Source organism: Cylas formicarius, unplaced genomic scaffold, assembly GCF_029955315.1.
Source record: "Cylas formicarius isolate icCylForm1 unplaced genomic scaffold, icCylForm1.1 PGA_scaffold_10__41_contigs__length_53128322, whole genome shotgun sequence".
Lineage (NCBI taxonomy): Eukaryota > Metazoa > Arthropoda > Insecta > Coleoptera > Brentidae > Cylas > Cylas formicarius.
The window spans coordinates 43890416-43911420 of NW_026844214.1; the positions used below are offsets into that span (position 1 = coordinate 43890416).

The 21005-nt window shown below is 35.6% G+C and overlaps 1 protein-coding gene across 1 annotated transcript; it reads right to left on the reverse strand.

Annotated features, from left to right (window-relative positions):
• Positions 1–1080: 1080 nt before the first annotated feature.
• Positions 1081–20370, reverse strand: LOC132703449 (uncharacterized). The gene is made up of 4 exons (XM_060672710.1): positions 20199–20370; positions 19996–20146; positions 11447–12191; positions 1081–1873 (listed from the first exon to the last, which is right to left on the reverse strand). Exons 1-4 carry the CDS (start codon positions 20285–20287, stop codon positions 1284–1286), a joined length of 1575 nt encoding a protein of 524 aa, XP_060528693.1. The 5' UTR covers positions 20288–20370; the 3' UTR covers positions 1081–1283.
• Between the last annotated feature and the right edge of the window lie 635 nt (positions 20371–21005).

Here is a 21005-nt window from a genome sequence, read left to right on the forward strand (position 1 = left end):
TTATGCAATCTATAACCAGTTTTAGCATTCTCGTTACTTGAAAAATGCAAATTTTTTAGAATTTCTAAAGATCTGTCTCTTGCCATTTTTGGCTAAAAACAGAAAAGTAAAAAGAGGATTTGTTGACCAATATTCTTGTATTACAAACATTCTATTTTTACTCATGATCATAGTCAACCCAAGAAATGTGAAAAACTCATCAAGATCTTTTCATTTTATCTTTTATTATCATTTTCTGTAGAGCTTATCTGTTGGTCTCGAAAATTATGAAAGGTGCTGTATCTTCAGTAAAAAGATTCAAAAAATAATCTATTTCAGGTGAGTCTTCTTTCAATGTCATGTGCTTTACTCCACTGTGGCTGTCATCAAATTTATGCAACTTGGACACAAAGTTCTTTTTTGTCCAGTTAATATATATCTCACTATAGTCCTTGGTGCCACCATCATTGTGAATGTTTTCGTTTGAGGTATCATGATTACTCTCTAAACATACATCTTCCAATTCTTCATCAATGTCTTCTGCAGAACTGATTCTTCTACCGCCGACATCACGTGGCAAATATTCGTTACCACTATCAATAAATGAATCCTTTTTACTATCTGATCAAAACAATTCTTTGAGATTCCTTACTTCCACTGTTAGTCCGCAATAATCGCTTGTAGCGTTATTTGTTTTTGTTTTTTTTGTTCGGGAAGGTCCAGCTTCATCTACGCACGACATTTTGAGTGCAACTAAAACACTTACAATTAGGTGGTGACAGGTTTTTGAGATGTTTGACAGATGGGCGCGCGTCACGTATATCGGACGGTGGGCGATATATATGGCGCTAGTCCATATGTCAAATTTTCCAGTCATGATATATCAGTCAGTCGGTCCACTGCCAATTCAATTTTTCAATCCTGGCTTATTTATCATACAGACGCCTTTAAAGCCAAAAAATAACCTGACCTATATATCGCTATACATAGCCGTCTGTGAGGCATTTTTTCTAGTGTCAGATATATATGTCAACCGTCTTGAAAGGGTTAAACTTGTCTGCTATTAGTATTAATGTGTATCTTAAAGTAAAACAATCTCCATTAATAACCGCCTCCCTTTAAATGAAAATTTCCTCGCAAACTTGTCGAAATTGGCTGAATAACTGGGCCCACGAGTTACAGAGTTACGAGAAAATACATAAAAAAATTAAACGCTATTTTAGTATTTTTTCGACTAGCTTTATTATCCGACCATGACGACAGTGTAAGCACTCTTGACTCCTATATGTTAACCCCTCTCATCACTATCCCGAACGGCGATGCTTGTCGTTCCTCTTGACCCTCTTGTACCTGACTCTTTCCGCGTCGAAGCCGTGCTGCAACGGCCCAAACAAATCTTCCCCGGGCATATCTTCGAGACGAAGCTGCTGTTCCTCCCCCGTCATCCTCCTCGAACGCGCGTGCGCGTCACGCGGCAGCATGGTCCTCCCCCTCACGGCGATCAGGTGCCTCAGCTGGGGCTCGTCAATATCTATGGCGTCGGGGGCGTTACGTTTTTCAACTGGCGACCCAGCGTCATCTTCGAACGTCTCGGACTTGACGCGGTAGACGTCGGGACGGATGTCGAGACGGTACTTGCCGTCTTCGAGCATCGGGTTCGCGTCGTCGATGTCGCCGTCGCCGTCATCGTCGTCGTAGTTCTCTTCTTCGTCCGCTAGACGGGCAGGTGCGTCTACGTCGACGTCATAGTCGTCGTTTTCGCGGGATTTCCTTTGGCCTTTGGGAGGGCATTTGCCGCCTTCGCCGCAGGAATCTGCGTTTTCGACGTAGTCGTCGGCGTCCGCTTGTTTTATGTTCCGGAGTAGGACGCGCGAGGGCGCCACGTTTTCTAGACCTAAAACGCGATTAATAAGAGGATATAGGGATCCGGGAATTTATTTTCTGATAGTGGCGCAGGGAAACGTAAACGCAGGTGCCCGATACTTTTGGACGGTATTTGCAAAGTTTACAAAATTAAAATAAAAGTAGCCCCACTCGGCAACGTGCCGCCGATCGACTGTTGGAAGCTTTCTCCCCTCCCGCCTAACTCGCAGTAGGTTGGCAGCAGGCGATCTTTGGTCGACACCGTAGACAAGGTACACGGTGCGCTTGCAACGAACATCGCGCGTCTTCTACTTGGTGACCGAAATAAGTGAGCAAAATGCTTGTGACTTATTGTTTAGCGGAAGGTGTGAAACTCCAGTAGTCCACTCTCTCAATTGATTTTATTGCTTACCGCTATATTTCATAGTATATTTAATCTCATTTAGGCGCCACAGTCGAATAAAAATTTGCAGTTTACATTTCAGTGATGACAGCTTCGCAAATGAAGTCCGAAATCGCCTTCAAATTCTCCTAGGAAATTAACAAACGGTCGAATCTACTTATCGACTGGTACATTTATGTATTAAATATATATGTGTTTTAGAAGAAAAAATAAATCTTATATTAAAAAAGATGTCTGCATTCAACCTGAAATTAACACTGCAAGCATCGGATGCCAGTAAGAATGGTTAAATCAAATAGGTATTTACATTTAGATAGCTATAGTTGTTCATTTGGTTATGGCAGAGTTCATTCACTTCCAAGATTAATATCGACAATGTTAAAATTATATGTTAAAGGTTGGCAAAAAAAAACTAACATTTCGTAACGTACTTGCGAATTGAAATGAGTTTTTTTTAGGGACATCTATTATGTCAATTACGATTTTAACTGGTAGTTATTTGATATGACGGAAGTTTGTCAATAATTTCATATAAAAATAACATAAAACATATAATTATAAAAAAAAATGTTTTTTTCCTATGTATTTTCACTTATTAACTAGTTATTATAATAAAAAGTATCGAATATTTAAATTTATTTTTATAAGACTTAATGTAATCATGCTTTACTACAAAGCTTAATAACTCCTTTGAAAAAGAAGCTATCAAGCCGAACGAAAAATTAAACCATTAAAAAAACAATGCTTGAAAGGTTTGATAATAGAAATATTTTATTCTTTGCACTAAATACCAGAGGGTCTATTTAATCTTCAAATCAATTGGGTTCCTATACTAAACATGAAAAAAAAAAACAATTTAATAAAGTACATATTTGAACCATTCTGTGGAATTTACTGATAATAGATTTTTTTTTATTGTCAAACCCTTCAAGCCTTGTTACTTTTTAATGGTTCAATTTTTCGTTCAGCATGATACCTTCTTTTTTAAAGGACTTATTAAACTTTGAAAATTTTTGGAAAAAACGCGTGTATAGCTTTTGTAGAGCATAAAATTTGGTACAAAAAGTTCCTATGCGTACCTTCTCCCCGACCAACAGCTTTTAAATTATAGGGCTGCGAAAATAAATGTTCATTATAATTGATATCAAATCATTTCTAAATTAGGATTTATTATTTTTACATTAAATAGGAAATAATTATAAACAGAAGAACGCTTTATTTGAGTTATTATCAACTCAGACTCAACAGAAACTCCAAAATAACATAAAAAATAACGACCCTTACACCCTACGGGTAGAAAGGGACTAGATTATAGATTACACTTCTAAATATCATTATTTATTAATTAAAATTTATATTCGTTCACTAAATTTTAGAGTATTCACTGGATTACAACAATGAATAGTTTCTAAATGTCTATAATTAATTATTATTTAATTATAATTAATATTTTTTTAATAATTGACTTTTAATTTTCTCTATTTGATTCCAAAATAATTTTGGAAATTAGAAACTTGAATCATATAATAACTCAAATAAAGCGTTCTTCTGTTTATAATTAATTGCTATTTAATGTAAAAATAATAAATCCTAATTTAGAAATGATTTGATATCAATTATAATGACCATTTATTTTCACAGCCCTATAATTTAAAAGCTGTTGGTCGGGGAGAAGGTACGCATAGGAACTTTTTGTAGCAAATTTTATGCTCTACAAAAGCTATATAAGCGTTTATCAAAAAAAAAAAATCTTTACGTCGAAAAATCAAGTGAAAACCGAAAAAAAATTTTTTATGTGTTATTTAAATACAAAAATGAATTATTAAATGAGCTAAGCCGCTATTGCACTTAAAGCCTTTTACCCGGCGGCGTAATTTTTTATTTTCTATAAAGTATCAGATTTTCAGGTAGCACAGAGAAAAAAAAATAAATCGCCTAAAAATGAAACTCCCTAATAGATATGCTACATACTGAACAAACATACAGATCCCTCGTAAACTCGTAGAATAGGGGAAATGTCGGCAATGGGAGTCAGTTGGAAATGGTGATCACCCCAAAATGAAACAAACTGAACGCGACCAACCGACGCGAACTTCACTACGCCCTAGCATTACTCGATTCTTGAAGGTTACCATTGACTGGCCCATTTCGCGCCACATGCCGGAGGGTGACAGGTGTTTGAAGGTTTTGTGCCATTTTCATCTAATTTTTAGAGTGGATAAATATGAAGGAAAGTCCAAAAATAACAAATATTTCGTTCTGTCCTTGTAATGTGTAATGTGTAATTTATTATAATAATCTATAAAGTCTTTTGCATAGTGATCCCCATTGCACCCACTACTTTATCTTAGTAAAGCAGTCTTACTTTTTAATTGTAGATGCCGAAAGTTCGCGGTAGAACGACTAATAACTGGACCACAGACGACTTGGAAAAAGCTATAAAACTTATTAATGAACAGAATTATTGTATAAGAAAAGCCGCGAAGACCATGAATCGCCAGTCTTCACAAGAGATACAAAAAAAAGTATGTTTGAGGCACTTTGTCTGGGCCGTAATGCTTTCTTCAGATGGAGATGGCAAAAGAGTAAGCGGGCATAATCAAGAAAATGGCCAACATATTCTATGGGTGCACCCCAAACGAAATAAAAAGGGTAGCATTTGAATACGTTCAAGCCATAAATCTGAAACGCCATTTTAATGCGAGTTCAAGATTGGTTGGTCGAATTTGGTTTGAGGGATTTATTACTAGAAATAATATTTCTGTGCGGAAGCTACCAACGTCAATAGGGTTTACAGCCTTTAACGAGACTGAAGTACAACGCTTTTACGAGGTGCTGAAAGAGCTAATGGGAAAATAAGAATTTTTACCAAAAAACATATAAAATCGTGATGAAATCGGCATCTCCACCGTCCAAGATCCTGAAAAAATATTAGCTGCAACGAAGCAAAGGAGAGTAGGGTCGATAACCAGTTGGAAAATTCGTAAGAATATTTGCTTTGCGATATGAGTGCTGCAGGTGGATATGTCCCACCAATGTTTATTTTCCTCAGAAAGAGGATGACCCCGACTCTCGAAAAATATGGGCCAACAGGAGCAATATGTTCGGACAACGGATGAAGAACTTTTCCTTCAATGGCTCAAGCACTTCACCGACTACGCCAAACCTTTTTCAGAAGGACCAATCCTATTAGTCTTGGATAATCATGCAAGCCACATTTCTCTGGCAATCTTTGAGTATTGTAAGAAAAACATGTCCATATGCTATCTCTTCCACCCCATGCATCTCATCGCATGCAGTCACTAGATGTGTCATTTTTTGGTCTATTGGAAGCTGCATATAGAAAACAATGCGATTTATTCATAAAACGACAATTTTCACAAAGAATAGCACCCTATGATATCGCTTCGCTGATGAAAACAGCATTCTCTAATGTTGCCTCCATTAGTAAGACCGAAGCCGAAGACCAAAGCAACGGGCATATTTGAAGACTTTATAGCAGCAGAAATCCTGCATTCCGAGCCAATTGTTGTTCAAGATTATGATGACTCTATATCAGAATCGACATCTGCGTGTGCTGTTCTCTCCGTACCCTCCATAACAGCTCCTATCGAGTTAGAACAAAATATTCCAAATGCATTCCGTCCCACTACTTCTGAACCAGCGACAGCATAGTTGTTTAGATTTGACATACTATGAACATCTAAGGATCTGCTAAGTGTTCAAAATTTCATTCATTTGCCCAAGAATATAACTGCTACCAAGACAAGACAAGGAAGAAAAAAAACAGCACGCAACGATTTTAACATCTTCGCCGATCAAAGACACCCTAGTTGAAAAGGAAAATAAAACAGAAGGCCAAAGCTGTGAAAAAGCAAGGAAAAGGAACAGGAACGAAAAGCAAGCCACAGAAGGTCAGTCGTGAGAAAGTTAACAAAATTCCCCAGGACTCTAATGAGAACACATCGACATCAGATGCGAATACGGATCAGTAATGCCAGGATGACTAAAATGACGACGCAGAAGATGCAAACAACTTGTGTCTTGTATGTGGTGAATTTGGATTTATGGTACCCTAATAAATAAACCAAAGTGATTAAGGTTGCTCTCAATGGATAGCTAAGTAAGGAAAGTTTATAAAAAGAACAGAGGCATAAATAATTGATTCATATATTTTTTTTCATTCTCGCTTAAGTGATCCCGATTACCTACATTTACCCTAACGAACGACTGCACGTGGAGGGGAAGCGGTTCCGGCTCGCTTATATCTCAACACATCAAAAGTCCGACAGAGAGTGCAGCAACTTATATTTTAATTCTGTAAATTTTTCTATTTACACTCTATAGTCAAACGTGTTTCTTTTTTGTGCTGTCATGTCTTCAATAGTGAATCAGCTGTTATTGCAATATGTTTGGGCGAAGAGGGGCATGACAAAACTGAAGGAGAATTTTTCATATTTTAAATAAAATTTCATTGGACTTGATATGAAGGAATACCATCTTACGAAAATCTATCACATCACTGGTGAAATTGTGTGTTTAAGGTAACATATTTTAATAAATAAAATTATTGGTAAAAAATTAATAGATATTATTATATTTTGATTATATTTTTTATATAAAAAATAACATTAAAAATAAAATATGTCACACCTGAACATTTAAGGGAAATGGAGGCATAACAGACCCTGTAGGTAAAACGGCACGTTAAAATCCTTTAATTACTATTTGCTGCACCTGTACAAAGTTATTAACATCAAAGTTTGTTGCGCGGAAAAAGCTTTGGACAGTTAGCCACAAGCTGGCAAGAGTGACCTACGAAATTTTAGCAAGGTCTCTAGGGACAAGATATAAGCTTCAAACTATATCATATTTCTTTGATGTTCTTTGTTGACCTAACCTCCAGATCGGCACGTTTTCTGGAATACAGCAAAAAGGCCAAAACGCATCGGGCAAAATGCATTTTCCGAACCGTCTTGCCTAAACAACTTTTTTTAAACAAACCTTTTAATATTTTCAGATATTTAGTAACTATAAAAGGAAGGCCGAGAGGCAAAAATGATCGGAAGAATCAATGAAACACGCAATAATTAAAGTTGCAACTAAGGTTATGGGACTTAGAAAGGCTCCTGAAAATTATAATGTACCTAAAACAACATTAAGACGTCGCCTGCATCTGTACAACGAAAACAAACAATCAAGATGTTGATAGAGCAACATCGAAGAAAATGTGGAGATTTGATAGGTATTTAATAAAAATCCGGAGAAAGTCCTTGCTGCGCATATTAAAAATATGGAGGCCAAGTTCTTTGGTTTTGCAAAAAAAAGATTTGAGATTTTTGGCATATGACTTGGCAGAAGGAAATAACAATCAGCATAGCTGAAAAAGTACAAGGATAGCCGGTAGACCACCTCAGCTGCAAGAGCTGCAGGGTTTAAGGGGGTTTCTACTAGCAGTTTCTTTGTACTTTTAGTTGTATAAGTATAAACTAACACCAGATAGAATATATTACGTAGACAAGACGGGCATGACCGCGGTACCGAAGACATTGCCGAAAATAATCAGCACAAAAAAGGTAAACAAGTAAAAAGCAAGTTGGTTTACCAATATTATGCCACTATATTTTGCTTTAATGCAAATAGCTCATACATGCCACCCTTGCATTTCCGAGAAAAAGAGTGAAGTCGGAACTTATGAATAATACCCCTCGAGGATCTTGGGCGGAGTGCCACGAGGGCAGCTGGATCCAGGAGGGCATTTTTACGAAATGGTTTACGAAGTTCATTACATTTTACAGAGCTTCCTTGGAATATCCAGTATTGCTTTTGTTCTATGACATGGCAGCCATACAAGAAATCTGGACATCATGGTGTCCATATCTTTTCATTTCCATCACACGGTCAGTCAGAAGAAAATACGAAGGAATCTCAGCCACCTTGTTCAAAGCCCCTAATTAATTTAGGCGTCGGCGTCGCTTTAAAACGTAGACCTGACTATGATGGAAGCAGATATTCTGATGAGTCATTTGCAAGCCTAAGTTCAAAGTCATTAGGTTTTCCAGACACTGTCGCTCCAAATCCGAACCGGGACGAAAATAAAAGCTTTATCGTTTCGCCTGAACGAATCCTGCGGGTACCATAAACGAAACGAGCACAAAGGGTGACATGAAAAAGAGGTAAGATCGCTATGATCGCCTCATTAAAAAGAATTGAAAATATCGCAAGTAAACGTTCAACAATTCAAACGAAAAATCGGTTTTCACGATACAGGTGTAAAATAAGATAAAAATAGAAAAAAAAGAAGGCTAAGAAGTTTTCCTAGAAAACCGATCCCTCTTCTAGTGAAGAAGAAGAATGTCTGCTTTGTCACTATTTCAATGTCAACAGAAGGCAAGCTCCAGTGTCTCACATGTAAATGTTGGGCTCACTGACGAAGAAGCGGTTTTTACTTGCGAAACATTCAAGGAATAAATGTTTTGTATTGAGGTCCATTATGAAAGCAAAATGGATGAAATGTAGTTTTATGACTTAATTTACCTAAAGCATTTATGTTTAATATGATACTGCAAAAAACATACATGTCTTGCAAATATAAGTTCAGTTTATCAAAAGTGTTGTTCATCTTTTTTTATCCTGTCCATAACTTTCAGTACCATTTTGCCTTCTGTTTGCCTAAAACCACTATACATAACCGAACTGAACTGAACTGAATATATAAAAATTATATTTGTTCTTCAGTCGACAAACTTTCATAATATGATGACGCTGCTGAGGAAAATGGGGTACGCATAGTTACAGAACCATCAGTGTTTGTTTGAAGTGGTAAATGAAATCGATTCAATTAAAACTAGGACCGGAAGTGGATTGAACATCAATGGGAGAGTCTGGTTGATGTGTTTAGGGCTTCTTGATCCTATTAATTACGGGGTCTTCTTTATGTGGCCTATTCGAAGGTTGAACACATACAGCTATTAGATGTTTTTCTTAGTTGTTAGACGTCCTGAATCGCGAACTATACCAAACGAATTATAAAATAAAACGCCAACATGAACCTCATGTGAAAACAATGCAACCATTCCCAATTAAATTTGCCTTTTTTTTTCGCCAGAGGTTTCATTGAATTGTAAAATCGCCAATTAGATATTATGACAAAAATTGATGCGCCTCGGCTACGATATTTCCGTAGAGGTGTGAATCATTTTCCGCGCATAACTGCAAATATAACTTAACTAACCTGCACTTTACGCCATTTTGTTTCTAAACATCGATTTCTACACACTTAAGACATTTTTCCATGAGAGATGTGGGCGTAATTTGAAAAAACACCGTAAAAATGCTAAATCTAAACTAAAACCTGTCGAATTGACGAACTGTCAGCGGCCATGTTGGTTTTTCAACACCGCAAGGTCTTGCTTCAAGATGAGATTTTGCACGAAGTGTGCATGTCCATATTAAATGTCATTCTCGATATTTTTTTTTCATCATCGTTTCATAAATTCGTGTCGGCATAGACAGGGTCTCTATATATCTAGTAGCCATATGAGTGTGAGGCGACAATGGCTAACCCAGTTTTTTTATGCGCATGGTCAGAAATTCCAGGTAAAAACGCCAAAAAGCCCCGACCCGCTGAGTTCTAGTAGTTTGTTCAAGTATGATTATTAGAGAGTCTTTCTTAGTTTTTAGGTTTTGATCTTTTATTTTATTTTTTATATCTATATTATATTGTTTCCATTAAGACGGAAACTTCGTATGCTTATCGCAGGTGTCAAGTACAATTTTGCATAACAATTAAACAAAATTTAAAATACAAATGCGAAAATAGTTATTGATAAATGGATGATAATACCAATAAAGTATTTGAAAAAATAAAACTTTTTATCTTCACTTCGATCCACACTGCTATTATTTTAATAATATGAAAAAGAAATTTCTCCTAGTTTAAAAACTTGTTTTTCTACTCCCGTCTGTGAAATACCTAATTACCCACCGATCTAGCATGCGGGAAGCGTCACTTTACCACGTCAGTTTCGTTTCCCACGGATCCGAGCCACTTCGGACATTTCCGGGATATTACCGCACGGGTTTGGGAGCAATCGGGTGTTTTCGGAGATATTACCCAGGCTTTGAATTTTGACGTTTGTCAATTCTGACGGTCATGTGAGTGAATGTATTCGTGTTGTTTTACGAAAATGTAACCAAAAACAAACGGTCGTAGAAAAAGTACAGTATGCAACACGTTCGGTAAATGGAATTTTAAAAATGTAGTTCGCTATAACATAACAATCTTTTTTTTACGCATCAAGGTATAAACTTTGACATTTCTGTTTGTTTTTGTTGTTTTTCATATTTCTATTTAAAAAGTTCACAGTTGTCAAGTTTTTTGTTAGTCTATATTTTATTTGTATCTTAAATAAGTTATTGTTTTTTAGTTAACCTATAAATTTTAATTATTAATTTTTCTCATGACGTATTTCCAATCAAACTGGATAATTAACTATTAACATTACATGTATAAAAAAAATCAAAACTTAAAACATAGAAAAAATGGGAAAAAACATTAAATAATGTTTTGGAGCACCTAATTCAGTAGCACCTAAGTAATTTTTTTTAAACTTGCTATAACAGGTCAATTTTATTTTTTTATGTATTCTGTTCCGATGAAGTGTGAGTTCCCTTTAACATAATGACTGAAACATGGGGTTATTATTTTAAAAGTGCGCACAAACATTCATAAAATACCTCAGAATTGACGTACATGGGCAAGTTAAGGTGCGGTCACGAAAAATAGAAGAAGGCCTTAAATTTTTTACCATAATCCAATGATGGCGGTTCTATATGCTTTATTTGCCCTGTAAATGCTCTTTCCTCTTAACTCAACAACAGAATAACAGAAACTATACAAATACTTGCCGGCAAACAGAACTCTCAAAGTCTCAAGCTATTCAAGCATAACCAAAATGTAATCGCTTCAATTCGGATTCGAATATTCTGCTCCATATTAGCTACTAGGGATATAGAGGGCGTTGCTTATGCCAATAATACAAGAACTTATGCAACTATCAAAAAAAATTTAGAAGTTCCATTCAATGTGCGCATGGGCGAGATATAACATTTCGTATTTAACCAATTACCTTGCGGCGTTCAACAATCAACATGACCGCTGACCGATCGTCAATGGGTGTGGAATCGGCTCTAAATTACCTTCGAACGCTACGTTTCGTCTTCGTCTCCTGTAAGGCCTCAATTTTTCGTCGACGTTTAACACCGGATCGATATCGCTGGTTTCTTCGTCGATCAACGTGCTCGAAGCGAACCTCTTCTTCCTTTGCTTGTTCGCGTCTTGCTCCTCAACGGCGCCCGATTTCATCTCTTCGATTTCCCTCTTCACCTCGTCTTTGATCTTCGCCAGCTTCGCCTTGATCTGTCCCTCGAGTTCCGCCTCCATTTGCTCCCGCTTCTCCCTATCCGATTGCTCATCTAACAAATCGATCCTGGCCTCGTCGGACTTCTTCGCCCTCTCGCTTCGTTTAACTGCCGACGACTTTTCTTGTTTCTTCTTCTTTCCTTTGTCCGCGTCCCGTTTTTCCACTTCCGCCGCGCCGTCGACCAATCCCAAGTCGGAAAGCACGCTCCTGATATCAGAGTCGGCCTTGCCCTGTCCCGATTTCACCTTCGACAGCGCCCTCTGCAACGAATTGAGTTGATCGCTGTCAAACAGGGATTTCCTGTTGTCGACTCGCGCCGATCTCTGTTTCCTGCCCGCCGCGTTTTTCTCCATCCTGCTGTCGATCTTGAACTTGGCGAATATGTACGGGTACCTGGTGTCGCGGGCGTCGCCGTAGGCGTCGTCTGCAGACGTCGACTTTTTCCGTTTCGTTACGGGGGATATTTCAACGTCGATTTTTTGACCATCGACGGGCAACAGTCGGTAACTCTCGCCGAATGGCTGAAAATGAAACTATACTGGAAAATTGACACTTATTAAATTAAAAAACACGCTAAACTATTTGAAATGTTTCTGAAGAATATTGTATAGGGTGAGCCGTCAAAAGTTAAATACAAAAGTTAATTGCGGTATAACAAATCTTCAATATATTGTAATTTAGTATGTACAGGGTGTATAATATATCAACTTTCTTATTTTAAGTGGAACACCTAGTATATTACGTCATTTTTTTAATTCTATATAAAAAGACATATTTTGTGTATAATGTGCTATACCTAAGTCTAAACTAACCGTTTTTGAGATGTTTAATTTTTTTAATATCTGCTAATTTCTTCATTCGGAAGCATTTATTGTTTCACTTGAGTAAGTTTTGTTGTAGACAAAGGACTCGAATAACGGATTCCATAATTAATTTCGATACCTACAGGGTACGCGAAAAATAAGATTAAAAATGAAATGAAAAAAACTGTAAAAAAACTTTTTGGAAACTACCTTTTTCTATAATTTTGTCATATTTAGCATTAAAAATTAACGCAATTTTATATAAGGTTAAATATTTGTCTATCACAAATAATATGCCGTTGCCATATAAGTCCAGTTAGTGTAAGATGGCTATGAAGGCGTTTAAACAAAACAAGTGCTAGAACCCTGCCTCCTTGGATGCATGTTTTGTTGTTTGTTGTCATAATTCAAATATTTTGTGACACATTATTGATTTTTTTATTTATCTTTTATAAATTTAATTTATTCGCTTGCTTGCGTATCATGTTTACTACAGAGGAAAAGATTGATATTATTTTAGAAAGTTAGATATCGAACAATACAAACCGGACCCTGGCTCTTCGAGATTATGTAACGAAATTTCCATTAAGGAGACGTGGTCATATTTTGAATGATGAAGAGCAACTTAATATTTTGTTGCATTTCGCAGAGACCCCTGAAGATTCAACCCGAAATGCGTCTTTAGAGAACGTTTCGAACGTGCCTTCAAATAAACAACTGGAAGTCCTATAAATTCTGTCCAGTGCAGAAATAAGAGCAACGGGATTACATCAGGTTAGATTTTTGCAACAATCTTATGGAGAGACACTTTTCAGAAAATACATTTGCTAGTATTATTTGGACAGATCAGTCCATATATACAAGCTGAACTAACATTTTTAATCGGAAAACCATTAATAAAAAACATTGGAAGTTACTAGATCAGGTAGAACTTCGGTCAAATTATGGTGCGCCATTTGCAGGTTCAGAATAATAGGTTCAGTGTTTTTTGATCAAAATTTAAATTCCCAACGCTACTTACAGCTTTTAAATATTATTCATGCCTTTGTTGGAAAAGTGCCTGAAAGGGAACGAAATTTAATTTGGCGGCAGGATGCCGCTCCTTATCACAGAAGTTAATAAATTGACACCTATTTAAATGCATACTATAGAGAATTGATTGGGGAGAATGGTAGTTACGCCTAGCCTCCAAGGAGCCCCTAGATTTTTTCCTATGGGGAACACTTAAAGATTTTGTTTACAAACACAAGCATTCAACTGTACTTGTATTGCGCAAAGTGGAGGACATTTTGAACAACTGTTAATTATTATCTTTTGTAAGCTAATAATTTTTAATTGATCATTCGTTAATAAAATATTCAACAACGTTATCGCGTATCCTTGGTCGTATTCTGTATAAATAATGCATAGATATAATATTTGTATCGTCATAAGTGCATCGGCAAGATTATGGTCAACTATGAAATGGTAAATTATAGTGGCAACACTTGTTTTGTTCAAACAACCTATTATAGTGATAAACAAAGATTTAAAAATAAATATTTCAAAAAGTAAAAGTAAAATATAAACCTTATATAAAATTGCCTTAATTTTTAATGCTAAATATGACAAAATTAAAAAAAATAGGCAGTTTCCATTTAAAAAAGTTTTTTGGCAATTTTTAATGTGTTAATATGTATCGAAATTTCTTATGAGATCCGTTATTCCAGTCCTTTGTCTACAACAAAACTTACTCAAGTGAAACAATAAATGCTTCCGAATGAAGAAATTGTCAGATATTTTACGTTTTGCAAACGTCATTTTTCGCATAAAGAATTAAAAATCTCAAAACGGTTAGACTTAGGTAGAACACATTATACACAAAATATGTCTAGAATTTTGTATTGAATTAAAAAATGAAGTAATATACTAGGTGTTCCATTTAAAATAAGAAAGTTGATATCCTCTAACGAAAAATTAGACCCCCTGTATATACTAAATAAATTGAAGGTTTTTAATACCTCAATTAGCTTTTGTATTTAACTTTTGGCTCCGTCCCCTATGGTTTCTGAGATAAGGTAGTGTCTCAAGTTAAACGGCCGACCCTATACCTACTACTGTGATTGTTTTTAGAAAAATACAGGGTGAGTCGAAAAGATGGATCAACCAGTTAATTACAGATTCTTCTTGTGCAAATATTGGTATTGCTATTATTCCATTTTTCATTTTCGTGTGAGATATCTATAATACAAGGCGTGCAACTGTATTTTCAAAATAAACTTATTAATTATAAATCTCGCAGTTTTTTGCGTGTTTTGTTGAAACTTTTGAAAATTTTGTAAATGAAAACGTAAAGTGATTAGACGGTTTTAGCGGGACAGTCTCGATTTTTCAAAATTTGTCCGGCGTCCCGTGATGATTTTCAAAAGTCGCAACTTTTAGAATTAACTTAAATTTTATATTTATGAAAATCATTGTCGTGTTCGTACTGAGTGCTAGCAAGCTAATTAAACAAATAAATATTATAAATCTGTTATTTACCATAGATAATTAAGGTAAGTAATTTATTAAAATATTTCATAAATTTTCTTAAACTTAGCCTAAAATACTAACCTTAAAAGAAACTTTAGAAAGAAGTATACGAATAAAATTTTGCAAATATTTGAAGTCAATCAAACTAAAGTAAAACATTTTTTTATATTTATAAATTGTACTTATGTTAAAAATAAAATATATTACAATATTATTTTTATTCGGTATGAAAATTTTTGTTGTTATTGTTTTCTTTTGTTCAGAGTTGTCCCCCTTTGCCCATCTAAAAATCTGGTCACCTTATGAAAACGGCATGCTAGCAGCTGTACGCTCTTGTCCCCACAATTTTCTCGATATACGCCTACATACTTAGAATTACTTTTTGAGATACTGTACATCATTTACTTAATTTGAAGTTTACAGCAATGACAATTTGAAATGTCTACAATATTTTCTTTTTTCCTTTTCCGTCAATATATCTAGAATACTAAGAACGCTGTTAATATTGAATTTGTATGAAAGTTTCATCTATAAAAAGGATATTGTTTAAAAATTACAAAGCTTTTTGCAATTGTTCAAAGTTATTAATAATGAAATAATAATATTATGCATTTAGGCAGGTTTTCTTAATATTTCATTTTTATGATAAATAAAAATATCATAAAAAATCTAAAATAGGTTCCTTGTAGATATATTTTTTTATTGAATCGAAATACTTAATGAATACTTTACCATACGTGAATTATTCATAAATATAATAAAATGTAACGTTTTTATGTTGACTGTTATCTGCTAAACATTTTTTTGTGAGCTTTCTATTATTTTTTTATTGAAAATGGTTTATCCTTATTGAATCGTGCCAGGTTGCAAAACTATAATCATTTTTGCTGCGGGAAAACATTTTTTAAATTACCTATTCAAGAAAAACAACGAAAAATATGGCTACATTTCAATAAAAAGTCAAGTTTCCTTTGTGATGACGATTTTAACGTAAGTATTTTATTTATTTTTTGTTTCATTCAACCCTTTAAAAGAAAAATAAATAGTAGCCTAACCTCACTTTTGTTTGTTATTGTGTTTATATTGTCTTTTCTCAGTTGCAGCATAAAGAATGAAAAAAAATTTCTCACACAACTTTGCATGCGAAGAAGATAGAAAGCGGACTTGTCCCCGAATCGAATCCAATAACAGACATTCAAGATATTTTTAGCAAAGTCAGTAGGTACTTCAAACTCCACTTTACGCACCCATGAATGTCACACGCAGGAAGAATTGTTACATATTTAAAAAAAAATGCGGATAACAATATAAAATGTACGGCGACAATGCGTTGCTTGTCTCCACGTAACTCGTGATGTTACACCAATGGAGGAGCGTTTTTGTATGACGTCAAAATTAAATAGGGCTGACGAGCTTTCTAGGATTAATTACAGATAAAATATATTTTTGTTTCAAGCAAAAAAAAAAAGTTATTGTATTTTAGAAGGTAATTAAGAAGTTTTTCTACTCCCGTCTGTAAAATACCTAATTACCCACCGATCTAGCGTGCGGGAAGCGTCACTTTACCACGTCAGTTTCCTTTCCCACGAATCCGTACCACTTCGGACATTTCCGGGATTTTACCGCTCCGATTTGGGAGCAATCGGATGTTTTCGGAGATATTTCCCACGCTTTTAGAAGGTAATTTTGATATTTGTCAATTCTGACGGTCGTCAGTGAATTTATTCGTGTTGTTTTACGAAAATGTACCCAAAAACTAACGGTCGTAGAAAAAGTATAGTATGCAATACGTTCGGTAAACTTTTTACTTTTTATTCGTTTATTAACCACTCGCCCCGCCCGTGTCAAATAAACTCGCGGGTCAAATGCCGTTTACCGCACTTGTTGCACAATGTACTATTTCATGTAAATCTGGAAATATGTATAAGATGCCTATTATCAAAAATACACAAGAGGGAACCAATTATTCAAATTCATATAGCTACTAGCTACTACTACTACTACTACTACTACTACTCAAGAAGCAACTATGTAATTTCAAGAAGTTCATTCTACGTGCACATGCGCGAGATTTAAAAAGTTCGTTCGAAGACCTTACGGCTTTCAAGAAACAACGGCATTTTTACGGCAGTATTTTCTCAAAACATGTCGAAATCTTATTAAATTTTCAGGCAAAAAAGGAGTAAGGTCTAGAAAAGCAGTGCAGAATTGCAACACCCACGTAGGCGTCAGTATAATTCTGTAATTAATTTGGCGTTTTGATTCTTCAAGCCCTGTAGATACAATGTAATTTCTGCATGTATTTTATTATGTAAGCAGTTTTTTTGTAAATCTGCGCAAAGCGTTAGTTTTCATAAACTCATAGGTTTAACGTCCACTGAAATAACTTTGAGATGCTAGATATCGCACATGAAACATCTAAGTAAAAAAATGTTCAAGAAGCACCTAGACAGTAATTGACCAAACGATATTTCTTATGATTGTTCTAGTAAAAACTCAACTTGTAGCTTAATTGCTTTCTTATATTTCCTGTAATTCTTGTATGTTAAAACATGTTCCAGCTATCCGTGTTAGCTATTTACGTGTACCTAAAAGTGTAGAGAATTCTGCTTAGTAAATTCACATGTAAATATTTGTGTAAGTCTATTTTTCAGTTTGTATATATATATAACGGATTTCTACGGTACGTGCCGCCTCTCCGTCCCCAGTTTCCATTTCTTTCTATCCAGACACATGTCTTCCTCTAGCCCTCTGGATGTCATAGCTTCATCTACCTCATTCCTCCAGCTTCTTCGAGGTCTTCCACGTTTTCTTTTCTCTACTGGTACCCACTCGAGTAGGCGTTTGGGCCATCTTGTATCGTCCATTCTCTTCGTATGTCCAAACCATATCAGCTGTTTTTTCTCTATTTGTTCTATTATATTTGTGTTCATGTTCATGCTTTCCCTTATGGTGTCATTTCTTACTCTTTCCATTTTTGATTTTCTGCAGCTACGTCGTAAGAAGTCCATTTCCGTCCTCATCAATTTGTTTCTGTTCTTTTTTGTCATATCCCACGTTTCGGATCCGTATGTGATTATACTCTGGACGATGCTAGTGTATATCCGTTTTTTCGTTTCTTTTGTAATTGTTTTATCCCATAAGATCGAGTTCAACTCTCTTATAACCTTTTTACCTTTATTGGTTCTTTCCTTTATTTCATCGTCACTGCTGCCCTGCTTGTTAAGTGTAACTCCTAGATATTTACAAGTTTTTACACCTTTGAGTTTATGATTTTCTAATATTAGGTCTTCTTGATGTTCGTTCCCTACTGTTATATATTCTGATTTTTCCCAATTTATTGTAAGGCCAGCAGCTTGATATTCATCTTTCAGTTTTCGTATCATATAGTTGAGATCGTCCTGGTCTTCTGCTATGACTATCTGATCGTCCGCAAAATATAAACTGTACAATGGGTAGTCTCCCACTCTCAGTCCCATCTCACTAATCTTCCTACTCCATTTCTCGAAAGCCTTATCTAAGTATATCTTGAAAAGTGTAGGTGAGAGACAACAGCCCTGTCGTAAGCCTTTAGTGGTAAAGAATGCTTCAGTATAGTTTTTTCCATTTCTTACTCTAGTGGAATTATTTTTATATAGGTTTTTTATGGAGCTCCTTAAGTTATAGGGTATCTCTGCTTTTTCTAGGGTCATCCATAATTGCGACAATGGGATGCTATCGTACGCCTTTTCAAGGTCAATTAAGGCTATGTGCAATTCCCTATTTCTTTGTACTCTTTTTTCGCACGCTATTTTAATCGTAAAGATATTGTCCACAGTTGAGCGCCCTGTTCTAAAGCCTGCTTGTTCTTCTGGTTGTTTATCTTCTATAGCTTTCTCAACCAGTTTGTTAAATGTCAAATATATAGGCATCACCATTTGCTAAGATCTTATTACGTCCTCTTATTGGCCACATTTGCTTATACATTCCTGATTTGCTTATATAAGTTTGTGCGTACGGTACGGAGACATTGGCACCACAAATGACAACAATAATGGCACAGGGCACAGACTGTTCTGCGACAAAAGTAACTACTTAGCTTAGGGCATTACCAATTATGTTCTAATTTATTGAGATTGATGTTGCGTTCTCTAGGTCGCAGCTCATTCAGTTGGGGGCATGTCGCATGCGCAAAAGATCCATAGCTTCTCTACGAAAATATCATAGCCACTTGCGGCGCATCAATTTTTACCGTAGTAGGGCCACTATATTATCTTATATGGGTGTTTCTAAATGAAACAAGTTTTAAGACCATAAGCGTACATTATGTGGGAGAGGGGGGTAATGTCCTTTTCCCTGATGGTATGCCGTTTTTGTTTAAAAAATGTACAAGAAAAGTGTAAACTAACGAACAATTAAGTATACATACTTAAGTTCCAATATTTTCACACGAAGAATAGGGACTTGAGCCATCTTTCTGACACACTCTGTATAAAATGGGATGGAAGTTATAACCAAAGAGTATAAGATAGAGGGGAAGGCTCCCATTAGTGGCAATGTTAATTTTTTTTTAATTAAAATATAAATAAAGTGCGGTTATCTGTTACTGTAGTATTTTCAGTCTGACGCATTACTTTAAACCGCCATGGAAGTACTTTAGTACACAAATAATAGATGGCATTCGTAACAGTATACACGGCCTTTCCTTATACCTACTATTTTGTTATAAACCTTTCCATTGAAATAATATTGAATGCCAAGTTTGTTTTTATCTGCTTCTGTTCAACAAGCGCTATCTTTTGTTTAGTAAAAAAGGTTTTGTTTTTCTCTCGTCTTTTTCGAAATAATTGTTTTTAATTTGGGTTGGATTTGTTGGTAGTGATGGTAGATAGCTTAGGAAAAGGATTTAAGAGCACTTTGAAAAAGAAAAAAAAATAGACTTAACATATCAGTCGTTTCGTACCTTGAATATAGTAACAAATAACAAACCGTTACGAAATTAGACAATTCCTAGGCAACTTTCGCGTTTTACCTCGAGGATGCCGACGGGTTCTTCGTTTTTGTACATGATGGCGCACTGATCACTAAACGCGCTCCTTTTGCCATGTTTCCTGCGACCGGATCTGCGCGGATGGCTTCCTTTGTGACGGGGTCGATAGCTTTCGTGAATCGTCTCGATTTCTCTGGAACACGCCGTAGTAGTAGCGAAGCGAAGTATTCAAAATGCAGACTTACCCATCCTCCTCCGCAACAGTGTAAGTGAGTACACACATAAATAATAAAATTAATATATTTGTTATATAGAGTACATTCACCTTCATCATAAAACTACGGTATATTTTGGCAGCGTTGACATGTTGCCTGTCAGGTAAGTTTTTTGACAGTCTATGACAAAACACCCGCACCTGTCGCTGCCTTGTTTAATGAGGTATGGCCTGTTCATAGATATAAGAAAGTCATCAATTGCTTTTGAATGGGATTGTCCAAGGGTGGTCATTAACATACAATGCAACAAGGTTATTACCTATATGTTCGGAATTTAAATTCAGGTAAAAATGTGGTCCGTAATAGAAAATAATTTTATACCTACCTGTGTTTAATATTCTTTGGTTTGGTAATACTACTTAGTTTAAGTTTATTAGTAATCATTCTTATTTCGTGTGTAATACAGCGTGTGCGAATTATGCAAAATATGTGCTAGTCTAGTGTATCTCAGGAGATGCTCTCACTCAAATGTAGAAAACGCTATTCTATTGAGACTAAGGAAGTTATAAACATTGTTTATTTGACTCTCATTGAACGTGGTGAACGTAGTGCCAGCAAGCAAGCTTCTTTAGAAGAAACGGTCACATTGACGAAAATTCCAACATCAACTGTATTTAAAATTGTGAATAATCCCATTTCAGCGAGGAAAAAAAAGAAAGATGCTGACATTTTCTCGAGTGTAGATGAAAGTGATCAAGATATAATACGGCGTAAAATTGACCAGTTATACGAGGAACAAAGCGTGCCTACATTAGATATATTAATTTGACGTTTGAA